Here is a 22,099-nt window from a genome sequence, read left to right on the forward strand (position 1 = left end):
AAAAACCGACGCAAATCTCACCCACGTTTTTGCTGTGATAATGCAAGTTTATTTAATTATTTAATTTAATTTAATTTAAGTTTAAATTACTTAATTTATTTAAATAATAAAATGTAGCTTTAAAATATAACACAACCCGGGCACACAAATGGGCAGGCACGAGTTGATTTTAAAACGCAAATAAATTTACAGGGCTTACACTTCCTCTCCGTCCATCCTTTATCTAAAAATATGTTTAGAGGATGAGCTCTTTTTTCAAGACATATTCCTGGGATTTTTGGATATTTCTAATATATATATTGGTAACTTTACTTGTTCAATTAATACATGCATATTTGCTACGTAATATATTTCGCTTAACCAAGTTTTATATTTAGAATGCACTTTGCAATGAAGTAACTTGTATCTGTTTCTATTTATATTTCTATTTATGTTTTTTGTTTATGTTTCCGTTTCAGCATCTATTAAGAGAAATTCACAACGGGAAAATACTTTCCCAGCCGCCGAATTTTCTTCATGGTCACAAAGCATTTAGAGCCGGTAACATGTATTGCTTTGGTAAGGCTTTTATCCTTCAAAATCAGATCGATCTCCTCGATTGAATTCAGATTATAAATATCTTTTGGTGTTTCGTCGTTGGATTTCTTTTTGTTGCTATTGCTCTGGCTATGGTTGTTGTTGTTCAAGTGCCTACTAAGATTGGTGTTATTATTAAAATATTGCTCTTGCTGAAGCGTAGCTTTGGCTGCATTCAATCTGTGCATGATTTGGTCCTTGGTATCATGAGGTTCCGGTGCAGCTACGGTCTTGGGCTTCGTTTCGGGCTCCTCATCATCATCGTACTCTTCCTTTGTTTCGGCAACGGAGAATGTGCTGGTGTTTAAGTTGGACTGCAAATATCTTTGATCGATATGTTGTGTTGATGTGGACGCCGTCGCAGCCTCGCCCTCGGCGTAGCTGCGGTGCCGCAGCTCGTATTCCTGAGCCTCTGTGATACGATCCAGCGACTGACTCTCGCGCATACGCCTCCTTCTTGTGGCTGACGATGTGGCTGTCGTGCCCTCTATTAGCCCCGATTGCTGCTTCTCAGCTTGTGAATGCTTGTCTACATGGTCTTTCGGCTGTTTTCTATTCTTTTGTGTGTGAGATTTGCGTGTTTCTTCAGATTTATTTGGCTGCAATTGGAATATAATTTTCAATTTCTATAGCCAGAGGAAGAGTCTGGTCGGTAGGAGATTTACTTACCTCCTTGCATTGTCCTTGTCCTTCCTTCTTGCCGCTTACGCCACTGCTTTTCGAGATAAAATTTGTCGCACTGCTGGCCGAACCAGGCGGCGGATAGAGTTGATCCTGCGAGTCGCTGGAGTCATCGTGAGAGTCCCGCCGGTGCATGCGAAACCGTGTGGGAGTATCGCCCACGAACTTATTGATCTTTTTCTTGTTTCGCGTCTTTGTGTCATCGTCGGAGGCCTCAGAGCTGCTGCACGAAGGCGTGCCTTTGTTAAGTTTTGTGCGACGGTGACTGAGCACCGGATTCTTACTGCTGCTCGGCAGGGGCTTCAACTTGCCAATCTCCAGTTCCTTCAGGCCTCTCAGGGTGTCTTCGTCTATCTTGGCACTTTTCTCCATTTGCTTGAGCTTCTGAGCCAACGTAGCATCTACGGCTACGACTATCTTTGTGCGTGAATTTCGAGGCACTGCTACTGCGGCGAGGACAGCGGTAGGGGCAGTACGGCCCTGCACCGCTCGATTGACGAGTCCTTCAGCAGTAGGTTCCAGTCGCGATGTGGTCACTTTTAGGTCATTTCCAACCACAGAATCCTCGCTGGCAGACTCCTCCTCGTCTTCCTCCCGCACAATACTGCACTTGCGACTCCGCTTGTCCTAAACGAATGCGAATGCAGTGCAGTTCCAGAAAACAATAGAAATAGTATTGAACTTACTGGTTTGCCGCCGTCGTTTACTAACTGGGCTGCGGGCGTCACGTTGATGCTGATGGGGACACCCTTGGGGGCTTCAGTGGGACTGGGTTTCTCAGCTACCGGCTTGCGGCTCGCATCCTCCGCTCTATTAAAGGATATTTAAAAAAGTTGTATGTATTCCTTTTGAACGCCATTACCATTCATCACTTACTTCATGCTTGCTTCATTCAGAAGTTTCTGCTTCTGTGCCTGTTCGTCTCGCCGCCTTCGCAGCCGCATTTCCGCCAGCAAAAAGTATGTGGCCGTTATATGATTGTACTTATTCTTGTCGAGAGCCCTGCATCGTATGAAATCGAAGGTTAGCCAGGAGTAAGCCAGGTCTTGTGCGGTATCTACTCACTGCACTATCTCCTCCTTGGACGCAATATTTCCGTTGATCATTTTCTGTATGATAAAGGCATGATCCTCCTCACTGAGCTGCTCGCGGCTGACCAAAGGCAGAAAATGCTCGGTGGATGTTGAGTCCGGCTCGTCGATTGGCTTCAGCCAGTCCGAAGAGGCCAATTCCTCTACAGTCGCTCGATTCTTGGGATCCCGTACCAGCATCGAAGCAATCAAAGTGCGGCACTCCGCCGAAACGTGCGTGGGCACAGTGTACTTGCAATCCATGATCATGGTCAAGGTCTCCGAGTCGTTGGCCTTCTCGAATGGCGCCTGTCCGACCACCAGCATGTACAGAATGACACCAAGCGACCAAATATCTAAAAGATAAAGCCAAATACCAGCTAGAGTAGAGTCTATCGTCTAAATTAACCAAATCTACACACTCACCTACTGCAGGTGCATCGTACGAATCACCCAACAAGATCTCTGGAGCGGAGTAGGCCAGGCTGCCGCAGAAGGTTTCCAATTTTTGGCCGGGTGAGAATTTGTTGCTGAACCCAAAGTCGGTGAGCTTGACGAGGCCGAGCTTCTCGAAAAACACCACATTCTCAGGCTTCAAGTCCCTGTGGGTTGCGTGTGACGCGCCGCGCCACGAAACGGAACGAAGCGAAAAGTTACGTAAATTGCTGATCGGTGGACTGTATTATCAGTGGGCGTGAATGCGAACTCACCGGTGTACAACGTGGAGCTGATGACAGTACGTGATCGCACGTAGGATTTGCCGGAAATACTTTCGCGCCAGCTCCTCACTGAGTCCGGCTTCATGCTTCATTATGTAATCGTATAAATCTCCCCCGTCGCCTAGCTCCAGCACCAGGTACAGCTTGGTCTGTGTGTCAATGACCTCGTACAATCGGACCACATTTGGATGCTGTACCAGCTTCATGCAGCTATTGTGGGTCAAGGTCACACATTACACATTAGTTGACACGACAACCCCTGGCTTCTTTTAGGGTCTACTCTACTCACCGGACTTCTTGGAACAGATGCGCCTTAGAGACCTCATCCAGCTTTGACTTATCAACGACTTTCACTGCCACCTTGGCCCCAGTGAACACGTGACGCGCCAGCTTCACAACGGCAAAGTGGCCCGATCCCAGTGTCTCCTCCAAATCGTACAGACCGGCGATCCCAGATCCCAGGCCGCCACCTACAGGCTGCGTTTCCAGAGTCATGTTGAGTTGAGTGCTTTTCAACTTTTTCTATTGACCCACAAGCTGAGCTGCCTATCCGGCGAGCAAAACTGTCCGCGATTAGCTAAAACTATAATTAAATGGGAAAGCATTTCGGGCCTCAGTTTTCGTTGGAAAAGCGGGTTCAACTGGAATATTTTCTAATAAGCATCGACCCCAAATCGAATGTTTTGCAGCCGCGTAGCTGAACACGAATTCATGCTTCACTGATTTCTTATTCACATTGATCCTTTTTATTTTGACTTTTGCACCAGCCAGGAGCAGCAGCTAAGAGGCAGGGCTGTTACACAAGGGGATGGATGTTGGAAGGCAGGGCTGTTACCGTTTTAGACCAGAGCAGTGCCAGAGCCTCCAGCAGCCGCAGCAGCAAAACTATAATATGCAGGCCATTTTGCAATTTCTGTGGTCGAAGCTTGCCTTTACGTTGTTAATAAAACGGTCTTGAACTAAACACTTTGCCGTTATCACACATGAAAATGAATCTTAGAATCTTTGTATACACATTTCGTGGTTGCATTGGTGTCGATGTTTTGCTACGTACAGTTTTGAAGTCACATTGCGACAGGGATGCAATGAAGTTTAAGCAGTCGATAATAGCACCAATCGATAGTGGTCTTGAAGTGTAGTCGAATACGACCATAAACAACCAAATTTAATTCCTTTTTTATTGATTTAACTGTCGTGGGACTATTCAATTGTGTGACACAAAGTCCAGTAACTTTGTAACTTTATCACCTGCGATTGCTACACATCGATTGGCCACATCGGTAGCTGCCCGGCCGTCCCCTATAGAACTGTCAAACCATCGATTTTAGCGGCTAGCACCATAACATCGATACTATCGATAGTGCCCTCGTTGGTTTGACACCTCTAGTCCCCTACTCAAATCCAAATTCCTCAGTCAAAATATAAAATTTACAAATATATAATAGAAAAATATACAAGCAGCGAATAAGTAGAATGAGTTTTGGGCTTAACACACAATCGCAAAGTACACATGTAGAAAGCAATAATCGTACTCTGGAGTCGGACCTGCCACAAAAGGTGAGTGTGTGGGACCACGAGCTGGACTGTATTTCGTTCGCATTGTTTTGACCAATCAGAAGTGAACTCTATTACATGACTTTCGATTTTGTGACATTGACAATCGTGTGAAATTGTTCGTCCTTTCCTCTTGCAGTACGCAAACGGACACGCTATGGCAGATGCCGACCATGACCCGTATTTAAACGAAAGAATCATGAGTTCCCATGAAGCGCTCTTCAGTGGATCGTTGAACTCGCTTGCCCAGAAAGACGAGAGCATGGAAGAGGATGTTGTCGGTTCCGGGACAGGCCTCGTCGGACTGCAAAACATTGCCAACACATGCTACATGAACTCGGCACTCCAAGCGCTGAGTAATCTGCCGCCCATGACTCACTACTTCATCAACTGCAGCGATCTGGTGGAGTACATTGCGGATCAGAGAGCGAATGCCCGAATCTGCAAGCCAGCGGGTCTGGCCAAGAGCTACATTCGCCTGATGCAGGAAATCTGGTCGGAGATAGAAGACCCCAAAGGTAGATTCGTCATTGATTCTGATAGATGGAACAAAGTGCTATACAAAATGTGTTGTTTACAGAATACATCGCCCCCCGTGGCATTTTGTATGGCATACGATCGGTGCATCCGATATTTCGGGGCTACCAGCAGCATGACACGCAGGAGTTCCTTCGCTGCTTCATGGATCAGCTGCATGAGGAACTCACGGAGCAGGTTTCTCCACAGTCGCGGCAATCGCAACAGCGTCAGAATAAACAGCCCAACGAAACTGACGACGAAAACGAGGATGAAGTGCCGCCTTCCTCGCATTCGGCGACAGGCTCTGAAAGCGAATATGAAACGTGTGAGAGCAGCATGTCCGAAATCGCGGGGGAAGTCATGATAAACACCGAATTCTTTGTTACGCCAAGCCGAACTGTCATCGGTTCAGGCACTGCGACTCCAGAGGCTCCTCCAAAGCCGCAGCAGCAGCGTAAACAGAAAAAACGTGAAACGTCGTCAGATCAAAAACCAATAGAGTCGGCGCGTTCCATCATCAGTGACGTGTTTGACGGCAAACTGCTCTCCGCCGTTCAATGCCTCACCTGCGATCGGGTGTCCTCACGGCAGGAAACATTCCAGGATCTTTCACTGCCTATTCCCACAAGAGACTTCCTCAATGTGCTGCACCAAACGCATAGCCTAAGTGTCCAGAGTTTGAGCGCCGCCGAAACATCAAGCAGAACCAATGACGGCTGGTTGGCGTGGATGTGGGGCTTGTTTAGATCGTGGCTGTATGGACCCTCGGTAACACTCTACGATTGTATGGCCAGTTTTTTCAGTGCGGACGAGCTCAAAGGCGACAACATGTACAGGTGAGAGTTTGCATTAGTGAAGTAAGTGTATTCCAATTGCTCAATTATCCGTCATGTGATTCATTACAGCTGCTCGCGATGCAACAAACTGCGAACGGGTATCAAGTACTCGCGTGTAATCAACCTGCCCGAGGTGCTGTGCATCCACCTGAAGCGCTTCCGACACGATCTGTCCTACAGCTCGAAGATCTCGTCGCACGTTATCTTTCCCATGGAGGGCTTCGATATGCGGCCTTACGTGCACAAGCAGTGCAAAAGCGAGGTGCCCATCTACAATCTTTCATCCGTGATCTGCCACCATGGCACCGTCGGCGGCGGCCACTACACGTGTTATGCACGCAACACTCTGAACGGCCGTTGGTATGAGTTCGACGACCAGTTCGTGACTGTGGTGAGCCCCGATGTGGTGCAGAACTGCCAGGCCTACGTACTTTTCTACCAAAAGCACAATCCCCTGATAAAGCTCGTCCGCGAGGAAGCCAAACATCTGTCCAACTCACACCCCTTCTGCGATTCTGACATTCAGTTTTATGTGACGCGCGAGTGGCTCTCCCGCCTGGCCACCTTCTCCGAGCCGGGTCCCATCAATAACCAGGAAATGCTGTGTCCCCATGGCGGCGTTCTACATTCCAAAATGCCTATGATCAGCCAGATTGCAGTGCCGATTTCCCAGCCCCTGTGGGACTTTCTGTGCAAAACTTTCGGCGGTGGACCGCCAGTGAACATTCTCTTTGAGTGCGAGATTTGCAAGCGCGCGGCTGAGGCGCTCTCCAGGCGACAGCAGCATGAGCTAAGCGAGTTTACCAAATTGAACGGGCTTCACAGCGAGTTCGACTCATCTGCCATTTTTGCCATCGACATGCCCTGGCTGCGGTCTTGGCAGAACTTTTCCCGCGGTAAGACCTCCAAGGAGCCGGGCCCCATCAAGAATGAGGGAATAGCCTCTTCCACGGATAGCAACTGTACCATCCGCAGTGTGAGGATCGGATCGGATTATGCTCAGCTTAATGCCCGCTCATGGCGGCTCCTGCACGGCATCTATGGCGGCGGACCGGAGATCTTGCTGCGACAGGCTCTCTCTGACGACGACGAAGAAGAGATCGAAATCATAGACCAGGACGATGAGTGCTATGACGTAGAGTCGCCAGAGGCTGAAGAGGAAAATGTAACGGCCAATAGTTACCTGGGTAATCATTCCGACACCGAAAGCAGCCGAGGACGCCGCACCACCCCGAGTCCAAGTGTGAGTCCCGGCCCCTCGCCGAAGCCGCAGCCACAGCAGACCGTGGAGACGACCAGGACCCCCATCCCTGAGCAGCACAACACCCCAAAATCAAAGCGCAGCAGAACCAGCGTGACTACCTTGCGGCTCAACATGCGCAAGCGAGGGAAGCGCAATCGGAGCAGCTTCAAGCACGCGGATATGTTTGGAGCCAAAGGTTAGAAACGTCACAACTCAGGCACAAAGAGTAGTTACTTATTTATGTTCGTTCTGCTATTACAGGGAACTACAATGTCAAAACCAATGCGGAACCACCAGCAGCAGCACCAGCAGATCAGGATAAGAATAAGGAAAGGGGAAAGGATAACGAGGAGAAGGAAAAAACCACTGCATTTCAAAGCGAATACAGCATACCAATATCGATACCATTCCAAAGTGACAATTTCCAGGTCAACGGCTTGCCGGAAAAGACGCGCGAAAAGGGGAAGCGGCGGAACAGTGTTGGCGGCAGCAAGTCAAACAACAACAAGGAGAACGTCACCCTGCAGAAGTTTGTGACGGTGCGCGAGCCCTCTGAGCCAACGGATGAGAGTGAGATTTGATCGATAGCGCGGGCGGATCCGACATGCCAGCCGAAAAACAGGCCACAATCAAGGTTTAGGCGTAGACAGAAACGCCATTAGTTTATATACCTCAGTGTATAGCTGGGTGGAGGCTATATAAATTGTGTAAAAATTGTATTTATGTATTGATGATGATCGAAGTGCTATCGCCGTTGCATTCGCATACGCATACACCTTTCTAGTTTTATTAGCTATAATTGACCCAGGGGCAGAGATGGAGAGGCAAGGCCCGCTCCTTGCCGAGATGAGCACTCATCATGCAGTAGGATGATTTAATTGAATTGGAAAATAAATCAGATTATGCATGCATCCATCAACCAGGACTATTGGTAAATAAGAGACAAAATTCTTGAAACCTGCCATTACAATTATAATAAACAAAAAAAAAAAACAAATAGAAAGCCAGAAGAAGCATAAAAACAACCACAAACACAGTGTAAGTGTATATACAACCATATCCACAGTGTGCCCATAGCACATCCATAGCATAGCCAAGGCACCGGAACTGCTGCTTTTCGGGAAGAAAAAGAACCTCCGCCAGAGCGATCATCATCAGCCTCCTACATCCTACGTCGCTTATTTCTTTCGGAACGTACTTAAACATCCGCATCCCGACTTCTCGGAGCGCCCTAAACCTCCGCAACAAATCTCGGAGCGCTCATAAGCCTCCGCAACAAATCATTTCGTAGCGAAGGAAGATACGAGCCCCTACTAAACTCTATTTTGGTATCGCTTAATCCACGCCTTCTTGAACCACGAAACTCTTTCAGCTACCATATCCAGAGGTTTAACAAATTTCTGTGAACCCCAACGGGAGCATACGGCCGTAGCGCCGTCATAGTTGTATTATATATTTTGGAGACTACTAATTGTGGGTGCCACATCCGCACATGAGTTTTGTTTGCTGTAAATGTCCAAATGTTTGTGCAAGGTGCGGGCCTAGTCCAGCTGTTGAAACTTAAATGAAATTAATTAAATATCAAATCTGTTTCGGAAGAACTAAACTTTGATAAGACCACTCATGGGAAGGAGAGGACTTTAAGTTGAAAACGGGGAAAACATGGGACTTATGACGCCGTAGTCTCTTTTGTGCTACAACAATAGGAGCATTGTAAATATACACCTTTGGAGTATTTATTTTCTTCTTTATTTCTTATACCTATACTAATAATTAATAACAGAAAACTTTACTGTACATCTCAACATTGCCGTATTCGTGTTCGCTACCGACGAAGCCTCGGGCTGCTAGTCCTTAGGCAGCAGCTGGTACTGCTGCTGCTTGCACTGGCTGATACTGTTGCAGGAGGGCTGGAGGAAGTACTGCGACGGTGGCGGTGGTCCCTGAAAGTATTGTACTTGATTCAAGTACTGCAGCCGCTGATGCAGGTTCTGGGCCCTTTGCTCTGAGAGGGCCTCTTCCAAAATACGGTTAAGTTGTGTACTTCATCCTCGACCTTCGATCCCTCTCGGAGTGGATTTTATCCTCCGTCGACCAATTCTTTCGGGCTCAAGCTTCCCAACTTCTCGGTACCTCCGCAACAAATCTTCTCGGAGCGTACTTAAACATTCGCGACCTAGACCAAAATCGGCCGGACGATCACTCGAACCACCCACTTGCGGCCACCCCGATGAAAGATCTGAGCCCCTACTAAGTTCTGTATCATTAAGAACAAATCAACTCTATTTTTGTATTGCTTAATCCTCGCATTCTTGAACCACGAGACTTTCTTTCAGTCCAGAGAACCCCAACGCGGCGAGCATACCCCGGCCGTAGCGCCGTCACAGATGTATTCTATATTTTGAAGGCTACTTTTAGGGTCGGTGCCTCATCCACACATGAGTTTTGTTTGCCTTTAGCACAGCATTGGTACACTCCACAGTGGGATATTTATAGAGTCCCGGTCCCCCCGCCCCCATCACCATCACAATGTACAGGCATACAGATGTGAGATGTGCTCTTCTAATGCCCGACAGCTCGGCACAGTTTTGAAGAGACTCGGCAAATCGTGTAGCAGTGGATGCACACCGTACCGTACTTTTACGTATACAGGCTGTGAGTGGAACAGCATCAGTTGTCCACTGCTCATCGATTGCGCCATGTCGTCAGCGATGAATCCCTGCAATGTGTGCGAGCAGCCGACCAAGAGCAAGTGCTCCAACTGCAACCAGGTCTCCTACTGCAGCGTGCAGCACCAGAAGCAGGACTGGAAAGCCCACAAGTCCAGTTGCCACCCATTCAAGGCAGGTTTTCGCGAACTTTCCTGCCCCGCTACGACATAACCTCAACCTCACATTCATTTTCAGATTGCCCACAATGATCTGCTTGGACGACACTTGGTGGCCACGCGTACAATAAAGCCCTACGAGATCATACTGAAGGAGGCGCCGCTGGTGCGAGGACCCGCACAGATCACGCCGCCCGTCTGCATGGGATGCCTGAACAGCATCGAGCCCGAGGATCACATCGACTGTGACCTATGCGGATGGCCCCTGTGTGGACCCGAGTGCAAATCGCTCGGGGAGCACAGGGCGGAGTGTCAGCTTACCCAGGAGCGGGGTCAGAAGGTCAACGTTCACGAGTTCAACGGCTCCCATCCGCTGTACACCTGCGTGAGCACCGTGCGCTGTCTGCTCATCGGTGAGACAAGCCCGGAGAAGGCGAGCAAGTTCCAGGAGCTGGAGTCCCTGGAGTCGACCAGGCGTGGGTCCAACCAGTGGAAGGCAGACCTGGCCAGCATTGGCCAGTTCATACCCAAGTGAGTATCACCATTTGGGGAGACTCATGATGCGATTCTAATCTAATCATCGGTTTCCGGCCAGGTTCTTCAAGACAGAGAAGTTCAGCGAGGAGGAAGTCATGAGAGCAGTGGGTGCCCTCCAGATCAATGGCCACGAAGTCCCCACCTCCGATCCCCCGCACGTGGCCGTCTTCTACACGGCCTCCTTCACGGAGCACTCTTGCATGCCGAATCTGGCCAAGAGCTTCAACAAGAACGGACACTGCATCCTGTGGGCCCCGCGCGAGATCAAGAAAAACTCTCACTTGAGCATCTGCTACTCAGACGCAATGTGGGGTACTGCTGATCGACAGCGGCATCTCGTTCAGACGAAGCTCTTCAAGTGCGCCTGCGATCGCTGTACCGATGTCACGGAGCTGGGCACCAACTACAGCGCCATAAAGTGTGAGGACCGACGGTGCGATGGTCTGATGCTGCCAAGCAAAACCGACGATTGGAATGGAAGTTGGAAGTGAGTGTCACGGCGTATCGCCGTACCGTGAGCCCCCTTTTAATACTCCAATAACCTTGTGCTCCTTTCCAGGTGCCGCGAGTGCCAGAAACAGGTACAGAAGCATTATATAGACCAGATCCTGGAGCGGGCGGGTAAGGACCTGCAGAGCATGGAGAAAACGGCTGAAAACGGTTTAAAGTGAGTAATTTCCAGATGGCAAAGTTGTCCCAATTCGACACTCTTCTCCTCTTCTTTCCCTTCTGCAGATACCTGAAGCACTACGAGAAGTGGCTGCCGCCGCGTCACTACCACATGAGTGAGGTTAAGATTCTGCTGGTCCAGCTCCTGGCCAAGGATCAGCAGGAGCTGATGGTAATGCCCGACGACAAGTTGGCACTGAAGCTGCAGTTCGCCTGGGATCTCGTCCAACTATACGAGACCATTGCGCCATGTAAGGGCCATAACTGATATTTTGCAGCGTATGCGGGGGCGTTATCTCAAGTGATTCTATCCTATTATGTGTATCCACAGGTGAGGTACGCACGCTCGGCACGCTTTGTTTCGAGCTGCACTCGGCCATTGCCGAGCAAACACGTCGCGTGTCCCTGGAGACGAGTCTGTCACCCAAGGACCGGCTGGAGGAGTCACTCCTGTACGTGGACAAATGCGTGAACTACCTGCAGTACGAGTCGGACATCTTTGTGGAGGGCCACATTCTCAAACAGGCCAAGATCAATCGCGATGCCTTGCGCATGGTCATGAGGATCTCCTAGCTGGCCTCCCCCCAATCCGTTGCCAGCAATTGAATCAGAGTAGTCATGTCGTCCAGAGATAATCAGCAATTATTCAGAAGTGCCAGCTAGCCTCTCGCAGGGGGTCTCAAGTGCATGCCTGTTTCGAAATCAGAAATAAATTATCATTACTGGATTTGCTTAATTGTCTACCACCGACTGATTTCCACAATCGGATTCGCCGAATCACCGAACAGTACCATTCAATCTGCAGAGTAATGCTATCGTTCGTCTTTCTCACGCGCCCACGTCATAATTCGATTTGTACAATATATTCGGGCGCGTGAGGAAGGCCCGATAAGGGCAAGACATTCAGTTTTGGTGTGTTCGTACTCTATACTACTTGTACTGCTATCTCCGGCAGCCCCGCACTCTGTCCACCTCTCATCATTCGATAACCATAAGAATTTTTTCCATTTATTACTAATTTATAGCTGAGGGTGGATCATGCTCGAACTGTTTCCCCAAACTAAAAGGAATCAAAGCAGCAATTACTCATTAGTACTTAGAGTGGGATAACGATGAATTAGCTTATCCCAGTGCCGAAGGTATCTTTGTCCATAGACAAAACATTTTATAGACCTTTTTTAAATAATTTTAAATGGGCTTACTGCTGGACAAGTCAGGATTCAGGACTCACAATGAGTCTATATGAGTGTATATGTACATATACACTACTTGCTTTAATGCCATGATCGATTGTAGTTTTGTATATGCAATCAATGGATTTAGTGCATTAGCTGAAATCCCATCAAATTTCGAAGCCAATTGATCATGGAATATAAAAAAGTAGACAGTTGCCAACTGCTGCCATTAAGAATACCCCATTACCAGGTGGAGCAAATGGCATTCCAATGGGATCGATCACTCAGATTTCGCGTCTTTATGTTCTAAGGTATTTCATTCATTCCATGGCATTGCTGGCCAGGCATTTCACCAGCAGACCAGAATCACCGTTAGTCTTAAGAATTGGGCACTTCGATTCGTTCAATTAACATGGTCGATAAGCACTATCAGACGTGATAAGGCCCGCTTATATGGCTCTTGACTGCTCGGAGCATTATGAATATACATATAAATGACCGGACCTGGGCACAAATTTTAATAGTCTCTTTTGCTCAGCGGTACCACTAGGATCACCAAGAGGTCTCTGATACCTTAAACGGATTGATATATAAATCGATATAGTGTGACTTTTTCTTTGGTACAAAAAAAGGATGACCGCCTCGAACGGCGTCATCGTCAAGGACGACGATGACAAATCGCGTTTGCAGTACAAAACGAACATCGTCCTGGGATCAGCAGCATTCGAAGACCAGGACAAAGACACAAAGAGCTTGTAAGTTGGAATAAGGGCCAAGGAAAAGATCAAAAGACATCCAAAGTGCGAAAGTGAATCATTGATGCAATTCTGCAAGAAATTAAAAATTAAGTGTGCAACAAACAGAACAGTGGTTAAATAGACTGAAGAGTATCTACTCATTCAGAACCGAAGTTGAGCGATAATGTAGTTTCTCCGAAGGAGAGGAGTTTCTCCCAGTATAATGCAAATTTTTTTTATATGAAATATGTATGTATACCGCTGCCTTGCCATTGTTGTGTGCAAGAAATGTGAAAGAAGTTTTTAACCTTTACCAAAATGGCACTTCAACGATGACATTGCTAATTATACCATAATAAAACAATCAAGTGACGACCTTGTTGATACCCTCTCAAGCCTCAAGTGTGTCACTTCTCTGTTCATCCAATATCCAATACAATGTTTTCGATAGATTCCAGGCATTAATAGATCTGCTGAATATTCAAATGTTAGACGATTCGTTGAGATCTTTTTGAGTGCGGTGATATAGAGTGATAGTTATAAATTCCAACTACATACATATGTATATAATTAGGCTATGTATTTCGTTTTTAACATTCATTCGTTCATCGATGATTAGGGTATCGTATCGTTCATCGATGTCTAAAACAATAAATTTAGAAAACAACAAAAAGCACAATAAAGCACGTCTGCGGCACAACATGATAATATTATATTATATTACGTTCTACATATGGACGCGCGTATGTCGCCATTTTGATATGGGCATGCGGACGTGTAGTAGGTGGCTGATATGAGCTGATACTGGTGTCATTCGAAGATAAGGAATTTGCAATCGCCAGGCGATAGGGCCACGCCACTGATAGTTTCATGTTCAAGCGGTTATGGCGTCAATAGAAAGGACTGTGTTAATGACCGATGATTGGCGTGCGCGTCGCCCTTTATTGCAGTGCTCCCAACAAGACGAAAAAAAAGAATTCTAAGCATGACGAGGCGGAAGAGGAGGAGCCAAACGATGGCTCCTACAAAGAGGAGGTCAAACAGGTTGGCTACTTCCAGATGTTCCGCTATGCCACCACCAAGGACCGCATGCTCTATGTCATCGGACTTCTGTCCGCCGTAGCCACTGGTCTCACGACTCCCGCCAACAGCTTAATCTTCGGCAACCTGGCAAACGTAAGTGGCAGTAGTTTTTGTGTGGTTCCATCTCTCATACGCATTCTATATAATCCTATATCCTATAGAACTTTATCGATTTGACCGGGGTAGATGAGGGTAGGACGTACCAACGTGACGGTGACGACGAGGGAGACTTGCTCCTCGACAAGGTGCGGGAGTTCTCTCTGCAGAACACATACATTGGAATTGTGATGCTGGTGTGCTCCTATCTCTCCATCACCTGCTTCAATTACGCCGCCCACTCGCAGATTCTGACCATCCGCTCCAAGTTCTTCCGCTCCATCCTGCACCAGGACATGAGCTGGTATGACTTCAACCAGAGCGGCGAAGTGGCCAGCCGTATGAACGAGTAAGTTGCTCCCCAAACATCCATCCATCCATCCCCCCATCAATCGCTCACTGTTCTCCCTCCCATCTCTCCCTCTCGCCCAGGGATCTGTCCAAAATGGAAGATGGTCTCGCCGAAAAAGTCGTCATGTTCGTCCACTACTTTGTGTCCTTTGTGGGATCCCTGGTGCTGGCCTTTGTCAAAGGCTGGCAGCTGTCTCTGGTGTGCCTTACGAGCCTGCCGCTAACTTTCGTCGCGATGGGACTGGTGTCGGTGGCGACCTCCAGGCTGGCCAAGCAAGAGGTTACCCAGTACGCTGCAGCAGCAGTCGTGGCCGAGGGCGCCCTGTCCGGGATTCGCACGGTAAAGGCGTTCGAGGGAGAGGAGAAGGAGGTGTCCGCCTACAAGGAACGCGTTGTGGCCGCCAAGCTGTTGAACATCAAACGCAACATGTTCTCCGGCATCGGCTTCGGCATGCTCTGGTTCTTCATCTATGCCTCGTACGCTTTGGCCTTCTGGTACGGCGTGGGGCTGGTAATCAAGGGGTACCACGATCCGTATTATGCCAGCTACGACGCCGGCACGATGATCACCGTATTCTTCTCGGTGATGATGGGTTCGATGAACATTGGCATGGCCGCGCCCTACATCGAGGCATTCGGCATTGCCAAGGGCGCCTGCGCGAAGGTCTTCCACATCATCGAGCAGATCCCCACCATCAATCCCATCGGCCATCAAGGTAAGAACCTCAACGAGCCCCTCACGACCATCGAGTTTCGTGACGTCGAGTTCCAGTATCCGACACGCAGCGAGATTCCCATTTTGAACCGTCTCAACCTCAAGATCCATCGCGGCCAGACGGTGGCCCTGGTCGGACCCTCCGGCTGCGGCAAGTCCACCTGCATCCAGCTGCTGCAGCGCTTCTACGACCCCGCCGGCGGCGATCTATTCTTCAACGGCACCAGCCTGCGAGACATCGACATCAACTGGCTGCGCTCCCGCATTGGAGTCGTCGGTCAGGAGCCCGTGCTCTTTGCTACATCGATCTACGAGAACATCCGCTACGGACGCGAGGACGCCACTCGGGCTGACATCGAGGCAGCAGCCGAAGCCGCCAATGCGGCCGTGTTCATCAAAAAGCTGCCACGCGGCTATGATACGCTGGTGGGCGAACGCGGAGCTCAGTTGTCCGGAGGCCAGAAGCAGCGAATTGCCATTGCACGGGCCCTGATTCGCGACCCGGAGATACTGCTGTTGGACGAGGCCACCTCGGCCCTGGACACTGCCAGTGAGGCGAAGGTGCAGGCTGCCCTGGAGAAGGTCAGCGCCGGACGCACGACCGTCATTGTGGCCCATCGGCTGTCGACGGTACGCCGGGCGGACCGCATCGTCGTGATCAATAAAGGCGAGGTGGTGGAGAGCGGTACGCACCATGAGCTGATGATGCTGAAGAGCCACTACTTTAATCTGGTTACCACCCAGCTGGGTGAGGATGACGGTACCGTACTCAGCCCCAGCGGCGACATTTACAAGAACTTCGACATCAAGGACGAGGACGAGGAGGAGATCAAGGTGCTGGAGGAGGACGATGAGAAGGAGCTAGAGGCCGTCGCGAAGGACAAGAAGAAGAAGAAGGTCAAGGACCCCAACGAGGTCAAGCCCATGGCGGAGGTGATGAAGATGAACAAGCCGGAGTGGGCGCAGGTTACCGTCGGCTGCATCTCTTCGGTGATCATGGGCTGTGCCATGCCCATCTTTGCCGTACTCTTCGGCAGCATCCTGCAGGTGCTCTCAGTCAAGAACAACGACGAGTACGTCCGTGAGAACAGCAACAAGTACAGTCTTTACTTCTTGATTGCCGGCATTGTTGTGGGTATCGCTACCTTCATGCAGATCTACTTCTTTGGCATCGCCGGAGAGCGGCTCACGGAGCGCCTGCGCGGCCTCATGTTCGAGAGGATGCTGAAACAGGAAGTGGCCTGGTTCGATGACAAGGCGAACGGCACAGGGAGTCTGTGCGCCCGCCTCTCCGGCGATGCCGCCGCTGTCCAAGGCGTAAGTTGTACCACAATTCCACAATGAATCCTCTCCTGATTGCTTTCTTCACCAATTGATTCGCGCAGGCAACTGGCCAGAGAATCGGCACGATCATTCAGTCTGTTTCCACGCTAGCCCTCGGTATCGGTCTGTCCATGTACTACGAGTGGAGTCTGGGTCTGGTCGCCCTCGCCTTCACGCCCTTTATCCTCATCGCATTTTACATGCAGCGCACGCTCATGGCCGAAGAAAACATGGGCACGGCCAAGACCATGGAGAACTGCACCAAGCTGGCCGTCGAGGTAGTCTCCAACATCCGCACCGTCGTCTCCCTGGGGCGCGAGGAGATGTTCCACCAGACATACATCGGCATGCTCATCCCGTCCGTAAATGTGAGTGGCCACCAGGCTGGAACCATACCCGACTCGATCCCTAATCGATCCCCCACTATACCCACAGAAAGCGAAGAAAAACACCCACTTCCGCGGCCTGGTCTACGGCCTCGCTCGCTCCCTGATGTTCTTTGCGTATGCCGCCTGCATGTACTACGGCACCTGGTGCGTGATAAATCGGGGCATCATATTCGGAGATGTCTTCAAGTAAGTGCCCAAATAGAGTGCAGAACAAGAGAGGACCAGTCCTAAAGTTACCTTCCCTTCCCTTTCAGAGTATCCCAGGCTTTGATCATGGGAACGGCTTCGATTGCCAACGCCCTGGCCTTTGCCCCCAACATGCAGAAGGGAATCACAGCCGCAAAGACGATCTTCACCTTCCTGCGGCGCCAGCCCATGATCGTGGACCGGCCGGGAGTGTCGCGCGAACCGTGGCACTGCCAGGGCAATGTCACTTACGACAAGGTTGAGTTTAGCTATCCCACGCGCAGAGAGATCCAGGTGCTCAAGGGTCTGGAACTGGGAGTGAAAAAGGGCCAGAAGGTGGCCCTGGTGGGTCCCTCCGGGTGCGGCAAGTCCACCTGCATCCAGCTGATCCAGCGCTTCTATGACGTGGACGAGGGTGCCGCCCTCATCGATGAGCAGGATGTCCGAGACGTATCGATGTCAAATCTGCGCCAGCAGCTCGGCATCGTGTCCCAGGAGCCGATCCTTTTTGACCGCACCATCCGGCAGAACATTGCATATGGCGACAACACGAGGTCTGTCACCGACCAGGAGATCATGACAGCCTGCATGAAGTCTAATATTCACGAGTTCATCGCGAACCTGCCGCTGGTAAGCATCCAGAATCCGCATTCCACATCCCCCCTGGATATTCAAGTATAATCCGTGATTTCCTCCTAGGGTTACGACACGAGAATGGGTGAGAAGGGAGCCCAGCTGTCCGGCGGTCAGAAGCAGCGCATTGCCATCGCGCGCGCCCTCATCCGGAACCCCAAGATCATGCTGCTCGACGAAGCCACCTCGGCACTGGACGCCGAGAGTGAAAAGGTTGGTACATCCCTCATTCAGCTGAGCTCTCAATAATCATTATCTTTCGCTTTATTCTTTGGCAGGTTGTCCAAGATGCTCTGGATGCCGCATCCGAGGGTCGCACAACGATCAGCATAGCTCACAGACTGTCCACAGTCGTCCATTCGGATGTGATCTTTGTGTTTGAGAACGGCGTAGTCTGCGAGACCGGCTCCCACAAGGATTTGCTGGAGAATCGCGGCCTCTACTACACGCTCTACAAGCTGCAGAGCGGGGCCATGTAGACACCGCCATGCTATTCGCCATAGCATACGATACCATAGCATAGATCTAGATATAGCTTAAGGATCTGCACTGCGATCAAAGACCCCCTGTAGTATCATCCTGTACAAATAAGTTCATAGTCCTAATATTATTTATCTATTTTGAAGAGTCTCCTCCCAGGAATTTATGAATGAATTTAATTCAAAATCCAATTAAAACATATCTACTTGTAGATTGTAAATATTTGTTTTGTATTTTAAGTTTACATCGATTGTTAAATTTAATTGCATTTTACCCAGTGTCGATTGGTTGTCCACTGGAAACCAACGACCAAATGTAGCTTGAAGTAGGCGTCCAACTGTCCGTGTCCGTAAAGCTTATTCAGTCGCGTGGCCGTTTTCCGGCCGCATTTGTGCTGTGCTCCTTATCGTACAACTAGAATTTAGTTAGAGCAAACGTAAAAATAAGCGAAATCTTACAGGGAACACAGCACCGCACTGGCCACGCACTGAAAGGACAGCGCAGCTCCAGATGGGGAGGGGAGCTCCATCGATCGGTTCCATAATAAACAATAAAAACTTTATGTAATTGATCGCTGGCTCCCATTTGTGGATGGGATGGTCTTCGTTTTCTGGGTTCTGTCACTTCTTTCACATTTTTGGGTAAATGCTATGCCGGTTGTTCACGTGTGATTGTGGTTTATGATTTGGAAAAGGAATATGATGTAACTATGTTAAACGTAAATCTTAATAAAAATCCAGGGAAGGCTATCACTAAATAAGAGAACAACTATGACTATGGTTGCCTAATTTAGTTCTTGTCTTCCTTCTTTTTCTCGCCAGAAGCGTCGCTGCCTGAACTGCTGCTGTCGGCGCTGTCGGTGGATCCGGCGCCAGCATTGCTCTCGCGCTCAGCGGACATCTGCCAAAAGAAAGAATCAATTGATTAACTGATAAGACAGACACAGGTCACATATATTTGGGCAACATACCTTCTTGTAGGCCATCTCAAAGAGCTTCAACGAAGCCTGCTGCAGCGAGCTGGTGGCCTTTCTGACCTCCTCCAAGTCGGCGGTTTCCTTGTTGGCCAGCAACGTGCGCAGATCGGCAATCTCCTTCTTAAGCTTCTCGCACTGCAATTAAACCGAATCGGATCAGTCAGATCGAAACCTAACAATTCCTTGTCTATGCATACCTCCTCTGCGGGCAACTGGCTCTTGAACTCCTCCATCTTGGTCTCAGTGTCGTGCACTATGCTCTCGCCCTGGTTGACGATCTCGATCAGTTCGCGCTTGATCTTGTCGGCGCTGGCGTATTCCTCGGCCTTCTTGATCATGTTCTCGATTTCGTCCTTGCTCAGACCGCCGCTCGACTGGATGACAATCTGTTGCTCCTTGCCGGTGCCCTTGTCCTTGGCCGAAACGTGCACAATGCCGTTGGCATCGATATCGAAGACCACTTCAATCTGGGGCACTCCGCGGGGTGCGGGTGGGATGCCGACCAGTGTGAAGGAGCCCAGCTTCTTGTTGTCGTTGGCCATCTCACGCTCTCCCTGGTGCACCTTGATCTCCACCTGGGTCTGGCCATCGCTGGCTGTCGAGAAGACCTGCGACTTCTTGGTGGGGATCGTGGTGTTGCGCGAAATCAGGCGAGTGAACACTCCGCCAAGGGTCTCAATGCCCAGCGACAAGGGAGTGACATCGAGCAGGAGCACATCAGTGACATCACCAGCCAAGACTCCGCCCTGAACGGCTGCACCGACGGCCACCGCCTCATCGGGATTGACGGAGCGCGATGGCTGACGTCCGAACAGTTCCTGCACGGTGGACTGAACCTTGGGCATGCGGGTCATGCCACCAACCAACAGGACCTCTCCAATCTCTGACTTGGCCACCTCGGCATCGGACAGTGCCTTCTGGCAGGGCTGAATGGTGCGCTTGATGAGATCACCCACAAGGCTCTCCAACTTGGAGCGTGTCATCTTCAGGTTCATGTGCTGGGGACCGGCAGAGTCCATTGTCAGGTAGGGCAGATTGATGTCGGTCTGCTGGGAGGAGGATAGCTCGCACTTGGCTTTTTCGGCCGCCTCCTTCAGGCGCTGCATGGCAATGTTGTCCTTGCGGATGTCAATGCCGGTGTCCTTCTTGAATTCGGCCACCAGGAAGTTGACGATGTGGTTATCGAAATCCTCACCACCCAGCAGGGTGTCACCGTTGGTTGACTTGACCTCGAAGACTCCCTTCTGGATTTCCAGAATGGAGATATCGAAAGTGCCGCCACCCAGATCGTAAACGGCAATGCTGTAAATTTAGAGTGAAAGTAATGAAACCATCTACAATGCATTCAAGAGCAATAAAAAAAGCATTGAACTCCAAGGTACACTTACATTTTGTCCTCCGTCTTATCCATGCCGTAGGCCAGGGCCGCTGCTGTGGGCTCGTTGATTACACGCAAAACATTAAGACCGGCAATCTGTCCGGCATCCTTGGTGGCCTGACGCTGCGAGTCATTGAAGTAGGCGGGCACAGTCACCACGGCGTTCTTTACAGGTGTATTCAAGTAGGCCTCGGCCGTCTCTTTCATCTTGATTAGGATGAATGCGCCAATCTGTGAGGGGGAGTACACTTTGCCATCGGTGGACGACACCCAGGCATCTCCATTCGAAGCCTTGACAACCTTGTAGGACAGATTGCTGATGTCCTTCTTCACCTCGGGATCGTCAAAACGTCTGCCAATCAGGCGCTTTGTGGCGTAGAAGGTGTTTTCAGAGTTGGTCACAGCCTGACGCTTGGCTGGCATGCCCACCAGGCGTTCGCCATCCTTGGTGAAGGCGACGTGGGAGGGCGTGGTGCGGGCTCCCTCGGCGTTCTCAATGACCTTTGCCTGCTTGCCCTCCATGACGGCCAGGCAGGAGTTGGTGGTGCCCAAATCGATGCCAATAACTGCACCCTTGACCTCGCCAGACCTAAAAAAAGAGTGAAATATGGATTGCTCGTGAGCAGATGGTGAAAAACCGAAAATTGATAACGCCAGCAAAGAGCTTAGATAAGCGACTAGGCCGCGCCTCTATCTCTGTTCGAGCAAGAAGCTCCAGATGTTTCCAACAATCAAGAGCTGAACTCTTGGCATCCATTGTGATGCAACATCGAGTGTCTGCTGGAAGCTAAAATCTTTTTGGCAGGTTCCATTACATAAGCACAACTACACAACTACCTAGGGGACCGGTCGGTCAGTCGGCACTCTCTTTTTCGTTTTAATTTCATTGTAAATGTAAATTAATTAAAGATCACTTACTTGTAGCGCTGCTGACCCCACAGTCCATTGCTTGCACCTGGCAGGCTCTGTAAAGAGGAGAGAATGCATCGATCTTTATAGAATGTTCGCGCAAAACATGACCCGCAACGAGCCGAGCGTGAGCATGCCGCTCCGGCTATTATGTAAAGACGGCGGCCGTGGTACTTACGCGGAAGATGCTAGAAGCTCCCGATGCATTTGTGGGCACAACGCCAGCTTGGCGTGCGAGACGTGGCAACAACCTAGGAACACGCAGCATTTTCGGTATTTACTTTAATTACACAATGTCAAATTAAAAAGCAAAATTTCGTCAGGAGAGCACGTTTCCCGTATGTGGCGAGGGCTGGAAAAAAGTAATCGGTCACCAACGGAACGATAGGTTTTACTGGTTTTCACCCAGAGTTGACAGCATTCGCTTGTGCAGGTTC

The 22,099-nt window shown here is 49.7% G+C and overlaps 5 protein-coding genes across 6 annotated transcripts; 3 read left to right on the forward strand and 2 right to left on the reverse strand.

Moving 5' to 3' along the window:
• Window positions 1–348: 348 nt before the first annotated feature.
• Snrk (SNF related kinase) lies at window positions 349–4,139 on the reverse strand. The gene is made up of 9 exons (XM_015185191.2): window positions 3,882–4,139; window positions 3,336–3,629; window positions 3,038–3,256; window positions 2,754–2,929; window positions 2,323–2,683; window positions 2,134–2,259; window positions 1,944–2,067; window positions 1,246–1,884; window positions 349–1,175 (listed from the first exon to the last, which is right to left on the reverse strand). Exons 2-9 carry the CDS (start codon window positions 3,539–3,541, stop codon window positions 465–467), a joined length of 2,562 nt encoding a protein of 853 aa, XP_015040677.1. The 5' UTR covers window positions 3,542–3,629; window positions 3,882–4,139; the 3' UTR covers window positions 349–464.
• Window positions 4,140–4,378: 239 nt separating this feature from the next.
• Usp20-33 (Ubiquitin specific protease 20/33) lies at window positions 4,379–8,226 on the forward strand. Its single transcript, XM_002138901.4, has 5 exons — window positions 4,379–4,603; window positions 4,740–5,118; window positions 5,181–5,955; window positions 6,025–7,394; window positions 7,460–8,226. Exons 1-5 carry the CDS (start codon window positions 4,520–4,522, stop codon window positions 7,777–7,779), a joined length of 2,928 nt encoding a protein of 975 aa, XP_002138937.2. The 5' UTR covers window positions 4,379–4,519; the 3' UTR covers window positions 7,780–8,226.
• Window positions 8,227–8,994: 768 nt separating this feature from the next.
• SmydA-1 (SET and MYND domain containing, arthropod-specific, member 1) lies at window positions 8,995–11,972 on the forward strand. The gene is made up of 6 exons (XM_002138902.3): window positions 8,995–10,041; window positions 10,105–10,556; window positions 10,621–11,049; window positions 11,122–11,229; window positions 11,298–11,482; window positions 11,563–11,972. The coding sequence occupies exons 1-6, from the start codon at window positions 9,751–9,753 to the stop codon at window positions 11,802–11,804; spliced, it is 1,707 nt and encodes a 568-aa protein (XP_002138938.2). The 5' UTR covers window positions 8,995–9,750; the 3' UTR covers window positions 11,805–11,972.
• A 958-nt stretch (window positions 11,973–12,930) lies between these two features.
• On the forward strand, window positions 12,931–18,619 carry Mdr50 (Multi drug resistance 50). The gene is made up of 9 exons (XM_001361840.4): window positions 12,931–13,161; window positions 14,094–14,319; window positions 14,388–14,671; window positions 14,755–16,705; window positions 16,774–17,079; window positions 17,147–17,286; window positions 17,355–17,916; window positions 17,986–18,132; window positions 18,198–18,619. Exons 1-9 carry the CDS (start codon window positions 13,040–13,042, stop codon window positions 18,396–18,398), a joined length of 3,939 nt encoding a protein of 1,312 aa, XP_001361877.3. The 5' UTR covers window positions 12,931–13,039; the 3' UTR covers window positions 18,399–18,619.
• Hsc70-5 (Heat shock protein 70 cognate 5) lies at window positions 18,606–22,081 on the reverse strand. 2 transcript variants are annotated; one of them, XR_004468677.1, is made up of 7 exons: window positions 21,841–22,081; window positions 21,672–21,718; window positions 20,764–21,342; window positions 19,573–20,677; window positions 19,370–19,510; window positions 18,858–19,299; window positions 18,609–18,801 (listed from the first exon to the last, which is right to left on the reverse strand). XR_004468677.1 is itself a non-coding variant. In XM_001361841.5 (6 exons), the coding sequence occupies exons 1-6, from the start codon at window positions 21,928–21,930 to the stop codon at window positions 19,189–19,191; spliced, it is 2,073 nt and encodes a 690-aa protein (XP_001361878.1). In that variant the 5' UTR covers window positions 21,931–22,081; the 3' UTR covers window positions 18,606–19,188. The 2 variants fall into 2 exon arrangements, 1 of the variants encoding a protein (XP_001361878.1); XM_001361841.5 differs by having other exon boundaries at window positions 18,606–19,299.
• Window positions 22,082–22,099: the final 18 nt, after the last annotated feature.

Source organism: Drosophila pseudoobscura, chromosome 3, assembly GCF_009870125.1.
Source record: "Drosophila pseudoobscura strain MV-25-SWS-2005 chromosome 3, UCI_Dpse_MV25, whole genome shotgun sequence".
Classification (NCBI taxonomy): Eukaryota; Metazoa; Arthropoda; class Insecta; order Diptera; family Drosophilidae; genus Drosophila; species Drosophila pseudoobscura.